The 11,934-nt window shown below is 34.6% G+C and overlaps 1 protein-coding gene and 1 non-coding gene across 3 annotated transcripts in view; one reads left to right on the forward strand and one right to left on the reverse strand.

The window, feature by feature from the left end:
• Window positions 1-11,532, reverse strand: part of Mgat4a (alpha-1,3-mannosyl-glycoprotein 4-beta-N-acetylglucosaminyltransferase a) — a 112,664-nt gene extending 101,132 nt beyond the window's left edge. The window contains exon 1 of one of the 2 annotated variants that reach the window (XM_069814772.1): window positions 11,471-11,532. In XM_069814772.1, coding sequence (XP_069670873.1) covers window positions 11,471-11,489 — 19 coding nt within the window. In that variant the 5' untranslated portion in view covers window positions 11,490-11,532. Of the gene's footprint in view, window positions 1-5,434; window positions 5,565-11,470 lie in introns of those variants that run through there. The other variant, XM_069814791.1, reaches the window with a different exon arrangement.
• TRNAS-UGA (transfer RNA serine (anticodon UGA)) lies at window positions 1,203-1,273 on the forward strand. The gene has a single exon. It is a non-coding gene; the product is annotated as a tRNA-Ser (tRNA).
• Window positions 11,533-11,934: the final 402 nt, after the last annotated feature.

Raw genomic sequence — 11,934 nt, forward strand, 5'->3', positions numbered from 1 at the left:
TGCCACCAAAGCCAATTTTAACTAGATGGGGTACATGGCTAGAAGCAGTTGAATATTATGCCGAACATATAGACTCTATTAACAATGTTCTCCTTGCATTGGACTCTGAAGATGCAGTCTCAATTGATACTGCGAAAACAGTTACCTGTGACATAAGTGTGAAGAATGACTTAGCTCACATTCAGCATACATTTTCATGCATCATAAAAACGCTCAAAAGTCTCCAAAATAGGCACCTTTCACTATCTGAAAGTTTTGAAATTATAAATAGTACTGTGGAACAACTGAATCGTGGTAGAGGTAAAGTTGCAGATGCAGTAAGAGCTAAGGTGGACACTGTACTTTCAAAAAACCCTGGATATGAAGAACTACAAAAGGTTGTTGCTGTGATGAGTGGTGAATCAACAGTGAAGATTAACTTGGACTTATCCCCAGCAGACATTGTGAAATTGAATTATGTACCAGTTACTTCTTGTGACGTCGAACGCTCTTTTAGTCAGTATAAATCTATCCTCAGAGACAATAGAAGAAGATTCACTTTTCAGCACTTGAAAGAAATGTTTGTAACCTATTGTTATGGTAACAGACAATAAAAATTGTGTTTTGTTGAAACTACATTGGAAGATAAGGTACGTCCATTATATTTTTTGTTTAGTTTGATTAAAATGTACCAATATTTAACGTACATAGTCATTTTTTTATAATTTTAAGTCCATATTTAATTCCATATTTTGGTAAAAATCCATATTTAATTCCATATTTTGGTAAAAATAACTACATATATATTTACATATTTCATATATTTTTAGTCCATATAAATCCGTTCCCTGATGATAATAAATGATTGAAAGAATTTTATTTTTCTCCTTTAGTTGTGCAGAAATTTTATCCGAACAAAATATGTTCTACTCATCCTTCATCATATGACGACGCAGAATTTCTGCACGGAAATATCATATGTACTTCGGTACATCGTAATAATGTATGATATGCGACAAATTAATCACTTAGTGATTTAAGACGGCGCTTATTCCGTCGGATCCTGGCCACTTAGTCACTCATAATGAGTGCACCTCTGCACATGTGTGGACATTGTGCCACTGTCATACATCTATGACGCAGTGCATAAGGGTTGGCCACTAAAGGGAATCCAAGTGGTGGAACTTAAACTGAGAGGATTCAATCCGGCATCGGGATGGGAATCCGGTGTGGCTTAGTGGATAGAGCGTCAGCACTTGAGCTGAAAACCCGGGTTCAAATCCCGGTGCCGGAGAGAATTTTTCTCCGTTCCACTCATCCTTCATCGTATGATGACGCAGAATTTCTGCACGGAAATATCATAATATGTACTTCGGTACATCGTAATAATATACTCTATGAAATGTTTCATAAAGAGAGGTGTGAAAATTATTAGAATAATCTTAATTTTAAAGGTTTTTTTAATAGTTCCTTCACAAATATTCATTGAATTGATGAATATTGATATATAATATTACTATACTGATGTAGGATATATTTACTACTAACAATGCCGGAAAGCATTGTTGTACATTGGTATTTTTCTTATTTTACAATTGTTATGGGAATTCAGAAATTATTATATTATGTTGGCGGAATTGGAAACATAAAAAATTAATTAAGAAATGCTTTAAACAAATTGTTCTTTGCTTTTACATTGTTGTGAAGGTTCAAATGAACGTATACATATGTTTTGTGCATATAATTTTTTATGTTTCCAATTCCGCCAACATAATATAATAATTTCTGAATTCCCATAACAATTATTGTAAAATAAGAAAAATATCAATGTACAACAATGCTTTCCGGCATTGTTAGTAGTAAATATATCCTACATCAGTATAGTAATATATACCAATATTCATCAATTCAATTAATATTTGTGAAGTAACTATTAAAAAACCTTTAAAATTAAGATTATTCTAATAATTTTCACACCTCTGTAAAACAATGAAATTAATGGCATTACTTACGGTTCACCTTGTATAATTAACATCTGAAATACTTATATTCACATCAATTAATATAAAAATTCCGACACATGTAGTCGAAAATATTAATCACTTTATCATATATTTACACAGATGAAAACCACGAAAGGTGGTAATTTCATTAAGGCGAAAAAAAAAATGTGTTGAATAAAATACACACATCCTTAATAATGTGCTTCAACGCGTATATTATTACTAGCGAACGAGAATGATTTGCAGCTCTACACTAAAGACTGGAATCTTTGCTTCGCAAAGTCTTTGAAATGGACACTCAGGTTACAGTTTAAACAATAAGAGATTCGACTCGCTGCCTAGCAGTGGCCTATAATGACATCTGATCATTAGCTCGATATGGAGTGATAAAGTGTTGCTGAGTTCCGGGCCTTTTAATTTCATTAACGCAGCGCCATTAATCAGAACCTCAACAATACTGAATGCACAATAAAACATCTGAAAGACATGCCCCAAGAGAAATAGGCCTATAAATTAGCGAGAAGCTTATGCGTATGCTATAAAATAATAAAACAGTGCCAATAGTGCTTGTCAGAATTTTTAACAATTAAACAATTTAATTAAGGAATTGACAATTGTGTATTATACTGTAATGTTTCTTGAAAAAAAATTTTGATTGAATATGATTTCATTTACATACACCTATGAATGTAGGCCTACTAATTTTTTTTAAATTTTATACTGGAATGCAATATATTAACATTTGTATAGTAAAGATTCTCTACAGTTTCAATGGCTACAGATTTCCTGAAAATTTGAAACAATTTGAACAATATGGTTTATAGAACTAACTACAAATGTTTACATACGGAATAAGCTTACTTAATAAAATTTTACAGGAGAAAGCGTTCGTCCAAAGGGCTAGACTCGGGAAGAGTACCCAAAACGCTCATTGCATTTCCGCGTTGAATTGCAATACTTAAACGTTGACGCAAATAAGTAGTGCAACGACGATCACCAGTAATGGAGATCAAAATTTGGCCGATTTGAGATACCAAAACTTTAGCGTCATGACTGCAAGGATCGAAGCAATTGAAAAAATATATTGAAATATCATGTAATTAATAACAAACTGAAACTGACCATAACCATTTCTTACGAGACGGAACGGAAAGGTTTCTGAAATTCGCGAGTCGAAACGCCGTTCCGGTCCATTTCGAGCCTTTCCTGGAACATTTTCTAGAAATCTAGACCTAGAGAGATAGAGTTCAGTTCACTTCATGTGAGAATGAGTATACAATCTGATCCGTTTGGATATGGATAATATTAATTTATTATTGTAAAGCTATTATGAAAGTAGGAAAATTTTCTTGCTGGTTATATTATGATTAAAAGATAGGAGTTTCCATATATGACAATCAACAATGCATAATCTGAAAGGAAAAATGAAAATCGTAGATGATTAAAATGGCTACTACAAATCAACAGCGGGCACAATGTGTTCTTTGGTATGCTAAATTTGAGAGTGTTCAAAGAGTTCAAAGGGAATTTCGACGTGAGTATGGTGTGCGTAATGTACCTAAATACGATTCCATAATGTTGTGGTATCAACATTTGTAGAAACAGGTTCTGTGTTAAAAAATATATAACCTATGCAGGAGGTCGCAGGCGAAACCCTGCAGTACGAGAAGCAGCTATCTCTTGGCTTAGTCCCCAAACTCCCCAGATCTAATCCCTTCTAACTTCTTCATGTAGGGTTTTGTTAAAGACATTGTATATTCACAGAAACCCAAGAACATTGATGATCTGAGAGTAAAAATTACTCAAGTACTTCCACTGCCACTGTAACTTATGATCGATTAACATCCATGTCCCACACAGCGTAGATGGAGTCACGGGTCATGATCGATTATAGGTGGGGTTATAGCACAGTCTACTATATACAGTCGCGAAGCTTGAGGTGATTTTTTGCAAATCTCGTGATAAAGCGTTCCAAGCGGTTAGCAACTAGAAACAATAGAGTGTCCACGGTCGACTTTGGACTGTCGTATTTCCATCGAGTGCTAGCTCGTTGCGTATTTCACATTGATGCTTGTGAAATGTTCGTTATTGGTTGTAATGAAAATGTTAATGGCTAAAATACAATAATTGGAATAATAATAATATTTTACTAGAGACGTAGAAACATTAAGTTTGTTTTAATGAAATTTATTGATCACGTTTTATTTTCAATTCTGGTGGGATTATTATTGCTTAGGCCTACTTTTTTTTTTCAAAAGATATGTTTTTAATTATAGCTGTTAATTTTGTTGTTATTTTTATTTGTTACTTTACTAGAGACGTAGAAAAAGTCTGTTACAATAAAATTTATTGATCAAGTTTTATTTCCAATTCTGGTGTGATTATTATTGCTTAACCTCATCCCACTTTGTTAACTACGTAAGCCTACACTACAAGTACCGGTACACGTAAGTTACTCCATTAATTCATATTTCCATTATTATTGTTGTAAATGGAAATGAAAATTAATATTTATTGGTTTCATAGTTAATTATCGCTATAATCTTGAATGAGTGAAGCGATTATAGTACATTTCAGTTCGTTTTGCACAAACAAAGATAATATTAACCTATTTCTTGCAGGTATCTTCGAGTTTATGGTGAAATTTAATATACTTCATTAAAATAATAAATTAACTTTATGCATTTAATATTTCAATAATGGAAGGAAGGTGTTAATTTTTCCTAAAGAACACAACGAAAGTGTAACATATTTTGTCGTCTACTAGGAGAGAGATCTGCGATGATGAGGCGATAGTAGCGATCCTAGTGGTGGGCAACTACCCATGTTTGCATTTTTACTACATATTTAGCTTCGCGACTGTATATAGTAGACTGTGGTTATAGGCAATAACAACTACTCTGCTACATGATCGATTAACATCCATGTCCCACACAGCCTGCTACAAAATCACAGCCTTGGATATTTGAACGTGGGGAACCAACTCACGTTGTTGATATTTTGTTTGGGAACCAAATGCAGAACAGCGATGTGGTTAGGCCTATTGCACGTTGACACACTACCGGTACATCGCACACCATAAGGTTTTTTTGTGTGCGGAACCAAATGTCTTTAATAATTATTGGATTAAATAAAATTTCATTTGTGTATAATATAGAAAACGAAAGATCATCTTCGCATTTGGGTGCGTATTAAATAATTACACTTATTTATGTAACTATTTTGAATAATAGTTCAAGACAATAAACAATTAACAATAATATCATTAGCAACACGATAGAGGACCTGAATTATTGCGAAAGGCCCTAAACATTAATGTGAAAGTATGTGTCAGTTACGTCACACTCAGCCTTTTCTGTCACATTACTTCGTATAACAAAAAAAGAAAAGTATTCTGAGATATAAAACAAAACGCTCATGCTTGCAAAATGCCCAAGAAGCTTCAAACATACCTAAGTGCTGTTTTACGCTGTTCTGCCAAGACGAGAGCTTATAGAGCACGCTGCTTGCTTCTCCACGATGTCGAGTTCACTGAGTTCGTATGCAACCTTATCTCATGTTTCGTGGGCTGGAGAAGTTGGACGACTACTTCAAGAGAAAGATATGACAGCTCAAGACGCAATGCTAAAGGTGAAAGATAACTAGACTAATTATTTTTAAATAGATATAAATAACAAACTAATTGCATACACGGATAGGCACATTGAATAGATAAAGGAAGTACAGAAAATTAAATAAATAAATAAATAAATAAATAAACAAACAAATAAACAAACAAATAAATAGACAAATAGATAAAATAATAAAAATAGATAGATAGATAGATAGATAGATAGATAGATAGATAGATAGATAGATAGATAGATAGATAGATGGATGGATGGATGGATGGATGGATGGATGGATGGATGGATGGATGGATGGATGGACGGACGGACGGACGGACGGACGGACGGACGGACGGGAGGGAGGGCGGGCGGGCGGGCGGGCGGGCGGGCGGGCGGGCGGACGGACGGACGGACGGACGGACGGACGGACAGACAGATAGATGGATGGATGGATGGATGGGTGGGTGGGTGGGTGGGTGGGTAGGTAGTTAGGTAGGTAGGTAGGTAAGTAAGTAATAATAATAATAATAATAATAATAATAATAATAATAATAATAATGGCTTTATTTAACCTGGCAGAGTTAAGGCCATAAGGCCTTCTCTTACACTCAACCAGGATTAAAACTTGCTTAGGCCTACACAGTTGAACATAAAACTGGATCGGAATTAAGTAATTACAAACTGATACAATTTAGGTACATACTGAGATCAAAAGAGGTAGTTACATAACATTTACCTCATAAAATAAAAAAAAATAGTGAAATACATAGGTAGATAGACAGACAGACAGACAGACAGACAGACAGACAGACAGACAGACAGACAGACAGACAGACAGACAGACAGACAGACAGATAGATAGATAGATAGATAGATAGATAGATAGATAGATAGATAGATAGATAGATAGATAGATAGATAGATAGATAGATAGATAGATAGATAGATAGATAGATAGATAGATAGATAGATAGATAGATAGATAAAAATAATCTTAAGGCAGCAGCTAAACTTCATGATACAGATATGTCACAGAATAAAATGAATGTTGCATAACTCGCGATTCCAAATCAAAGAGTGGTCGTAGAGGTCTATAGCTGCTCTCGATGTAGAGATATTACTGAGAGTCCGCGCGGAATGGCTAATTTTATATAACATTTCGGAGCCTTCATGCCCATAGCAAGGGGAGATGGTGTCATGGGCGTGGTCACAAGTTACATTGGTTCGTGGCCTAACTATTAATACTAATAACTTAGAATTCAGCTGTAGCTCATAGTGTTATTATAGTACCTAAGCGTTTGAAATTCTACCGTTTTGTTTTGACCACGGATCCCGTACCGAGTGCCCATACTCGGTGAGATAAGAGACATGTTCTACGTCGAACAAATCTGCTCTCGTTTCTCTCTTTCATTCTACTAACAAACTCTAAACCTCCTTGTCATTTTATCAATCATCTGCAATAATTAAATTAGGCTTAGGAGAAGTCTTGGGGATTGTACGAGTTTTCGGTTCTGTGGCTTCTCAGGTACCTACTCGTCTAGAGGCTAGATGGTCCACCTGTCAGCGTCGGATTCACGAATACCACCTGTTGGATTTGGTCAATCATTGCATATAAGGGCGCAAAATGAGCCAAACCATACCTAAGTGTACAACCCGTCTCGGGTGCAGCCCACTGGATAACCCTGAGGCGTGCTGTACTTGTACAAGAACGCGGCCGTTCGGCTACTCAATCATCCATAGAATAGAAGTGGTAAACACAGACTGCAGTGTAAGCTTTCGGGTCTCTCCTCCGTAAAAGCTAGAAATAATTACATTTATTATTATTATTATTATTATTATTATTATTATTATTATTATTATTATTATTATTATTATTATTATTGAAGGTCCGGGGTTCGATCCCAGGTGGTGACAGGATTTTTTCTCGTTGCCAAACTTTCAGAACGGCCCCGAGGTTCACTCAGCCTCCTATAAAATTGAGTACCGTGTCTTTCCCGGGGGTAAAAGGCGGTCAGAGCGTGGTGCCGACCACACCACCTCATTCTAGTGCCGAGGTCATGGAAAGCATGGGGCTCTACCTCCATGCCCCCCAAATGCCTTCATGGCATGTTACGGGGATACCTTTACCTTATTATTATTATTATTATTATTATTATTATTATTATTATTATTATTATTATTATTATTATTATTACTGGGGCATTTTTAATCAAGTAAAATGCTTTGCCAGTTTTACAGTTCATATTATGTTGGTAATCATTGCGTTGAACCCTGAATTACTACAAAAATAAAGAAAACTGGCTTCTTATTATTATGATGTCTACTATGGGGCGTGCTTAAAAATACTGGAAGTTTAGTCTGGGGAGGTAGGCTACTAAGTTTACAAAAAAACGCCTAGCGTGTCTTAATGCTTTCTCGTTGTGCTCATAGATAGAGTTACTCTGTCAACAATGTTATAGAGTCACTATAAACAATGTGATGTTGGAACTTCCAGGTTTCTGTCCAGCGACAGTCCTATAGGTTTACAACTGGCAAAACTCCGCTAAGGGAGGTTACTAAACCTCACGGCTGTGCTGGAGGCGGAGTCGGAGTTCTCCATTAATCTGAGCCATTGTTGCTACTGATTGACAAGTCATCTGATGCATCACTGCTATCAGTTAAACATTTTCTTAACGAAATATGTCGGTTTCACTGTCTGTTACATTAGCACTAGAAAAATATTGTTCTTAGTTATTTTTAACGTGCTCAACACATTTCTTCCACTTGTCTTTTCCATATTCTGCGAAAAGGCGGCGACACAATCGTTCCTTTACGTCAAGTGGGGACCCAATTTCTGTTACAAAAATCCAATTGAAAATACTGGAGACAACTGACTAAACATTTTAGTCTGACCTTTAAATGAACCCAATCTAACAGTAAATACTTAATTTCAAAGCATGGTTAATTTTGAAGATAAATGTTTATCTACGCGCTACTTGACGCACCGCGAGTAGTCAGACATAAACGTTTAACAAGTGGTATCTTGTTGACTCATTCTATTAACATAGGTTTTTTTTTCAACATAAAGCATAATCTATTTACACGATTTCATACACTGCAACTACTCACTTATCTCTTCGAGAAAAAAAAGTTTATCTCTGATAGATTTTTCTACTTCAAAAACATACTTTTCCACACTACAATAGCACAGTCTAGTATATACAGTCGCGAAGCTCAATACGTAGTAAATATGCAAACATGAGATAGTTGCTCACCACTAGGATCTCTAATATCGCCTCATTACAGGTAATGCAAAATAGAACCGTCACAGTCTATTGTTTCTAGCACCCTCAAAACTCAAGCTTCGTGACTGTATATAGTAGACTGTGACAATAGTATGAAACAAACTTAAATTAAGAAGTCTTACATTTGTGATATTGCGGTAATTCAAGCATCTTAAAAATCTGCAAACAATACTATTCAGCAAGTTTCTTTTTTTTTCCTTTATTAGAATCTGACTACTATTTTTTTAGTTATTATTAAGGATATAAAATGTGAAAATATTCTGCTTCCTTGAAAGTTTACGTAAGCAACGCCTTCTTCCGTTATTAGCTGACAATTACGCAGAAGGACGTGAAATCCGAAGTAAAAACCTATTTTAATCCTTAAAAGATAAGTTCATAAAAACTTGCAAGTACACGTTTCATATAAAACTATGCCTAAAATTTGTATTTTAATAGCACCTAAAAATGCCTATTTTGACGACAAAGACTATCTTGACCTATTAAGTACATGTTTTACCTCTAATAGGTCAAAATACCCATTCTTATTTCGAAAATTTGTATTTTAACTTCCAAATGTGTTCCTGGTTCTGTTGGAAATAAAGCACGGGATAAACTGGAGCAAGTTCTGCAGAGAAATGTGGGACTGAAGGACCTGCGTACTGCTTCAGATGTCCTAGCAGGGAAGAACACGGATTTACAATGTAACATTCCTGTCCAAGTAATGTCAAAATTGAAATACGCTCCTGTTGCTTCAGTGGATGTGGAACGTTCATTTTCAGTATACAAATTTGTGTTGAGTGACAGACGACATTGATTTTTAGTTGAAAATTTAGAAAAAGTATTAGTAATTTATTGTGAAGCTAATTATGGACATTAACGGACAAGGCTTGGTAAAAATTGATTGTACTTGACTTGTTTGTGTACTGAATTTATGTCTAAAACTTGTTTTTCACATTTAATTGTTTAGTTTATGTATAACCAGTTAGATATTTGTTGTTCTTGTACTTTTAGTAGTAGTGGTGGTAACGGTGTATAAACATTTAAAATTATTAAATTCTAGAAGTGAATTCCTGATGATTTGGAACATGTTTTTAAACAAAAAATTATTATAATCTTCATCTGACGATGTTTGGTGACGTATACACGTCCGTTGATGTGACATATTAATGAATTTAAATACTATTATAGTCACAATCATGCCATTGTATGAAAGAAAAATTTCACAACCTCGAGCAGGAATCACATGTTCGACATGTTCGCAGGTTCGATTCCCGCTCGAGGTTGTGAAATTTTTCTTTCATATAATGGCATGATTGTGACTATAATAGTATTTAAATTCAAAAAATTATTTTTTGTTAGAGCCTATCTTTAATTCTTAAGACACTATTTTCTACACTTTTAAGCCTATTTTAGGCAGCAAAAGTTACATTTTAACGACCTAAAAATCCGTACCCTAATGATTAGTATACTGTGTCACTCTTTAAGAGTGACGCATGCGTAGACCAACGGAGTTTATTAAGGGTATATGTACATGAACGATCACAAATATTATCAGAAAATGCAAGCTCTAAATTTCTAAATTTTATAAGGAAATGAACTCACAATTAGACAAAAATTACAAGGTACGACAACAAGACTTATTAAACTTCAGTGTCTGATAAAAGTATAAAAAAGGTTACTAATAATATTTTTTTAGAATTCACTTTTTACTTTAAATTAAATTTTCCAAAATTTGAAGACTTTCAGATATATTATTTCATAACTCCACAACTATTAGAGATAGAATTCTGAAATTTTGTACACTGATTTAACATGCATTTATGCAAAAGGTAGACTACAATAATGCCAATTTATTTAAAAATAGAAAAATTAGGCCACAAAACATTATGGAAATTTTAATATATTTTATATAGGGCAAATAAAAAATTAATTGTGTTAAAATAAACAACTCTACATATCTGAGAGTAGTCTACTTTTCAGAAATAAGTGTTTATTACATGCAGGAAAAATATTAAAGATGTCAGAGAGATCATAACAATGTTATGGTTACCAAATGATGTAACTGCATAATTGTTTTTTTTTTCGTCTTTGATAAAACTTGCTTGAAAAATATTATTAGTAACTTTTTTAATACTTTAAGTTTTAATAAGTCTTGTTGTGGTACCTTGTAAATTTTATCCAATTGTGAGTTTGTTTTCTTATTAAATTTTAGAAATTTAAAGCCTACATTTTCTGATAATATTTGTGGTCGTTCACGTATATATACCCTTAAGTTGTTCCCCTTTAATAATTTAATATTGCATTTCATTTCATTTGAAGATTGATTAACTAATAGTCCGGCATACTCGCATTCATACAAATCTCCAGACTCTAGACACCTAGGGAATTTCTCTTTTTCAAGGAAAATTTGCCGAGTTCGGAACCCGTGAACGAACCCGAGATCATCAGATCTAGAAGCCAGTATGCTGATCACAAGACCACAAAGCAGTGTGGGGCAAATGTATTTATGTTAATAAATAACATAGACAAAAATAAAGTAAATATAAAGAAAGTATAGGATGATTTACGTTCTCTCCAAATAACATTATCTTGAATTATAAAGTTTACTATTGTTTACCTGGAAAAAACAACTTCATAACCCCCGCAGAGTAAACGCGAACTTGATCTCACTCCATACAACGGCACAGTGCTCAAAGTCTCACCTTGCAGGAAACTTCACAACGTAACATCGTCGTCAATGCGATGGTCGCACGTGATTGGTCTAATTACCCATAGACATGCGGTTCGCCGACTTTCCTCTTCAACATCCTTTAATAACGGCGACGCTCACAAAATGAATGTTTCATTCATATTTCGCAAACTTTATCTCATGATTTCGGACCTAGCCAAGGACGATGGAATTTTATGAACGACACTTAGCTTCTTTCGAAAGAGAAGTGAAACTGGCAATCCCATCCCGTAGCTTTACGGCAGAAAACGAACCTCGAACTGATCCGGAGTTGCTCTAGGACGTGGTAGCGATACCGCTTGGGATTTTTATGAAGTTTTTTTTTCCAAATATAAGGCGAATGTTAGGCAATC

The sequence above is a fragment of the Periplaneta americana genome, chromosome 2 (assembly GCF_040183065.1).
Source record: "Periplaneta americana isolate PAMFEO1 chromosome 2, P.americana_PAMFEO1_priV1, whole genome shotgun sequence".
Taxonomy (NCBI): Eukaryota; Metazoa; Arthropoda; class Insecta; order Blattodea; family Blattidae; genus Periplaneta; species Periplaneta americana.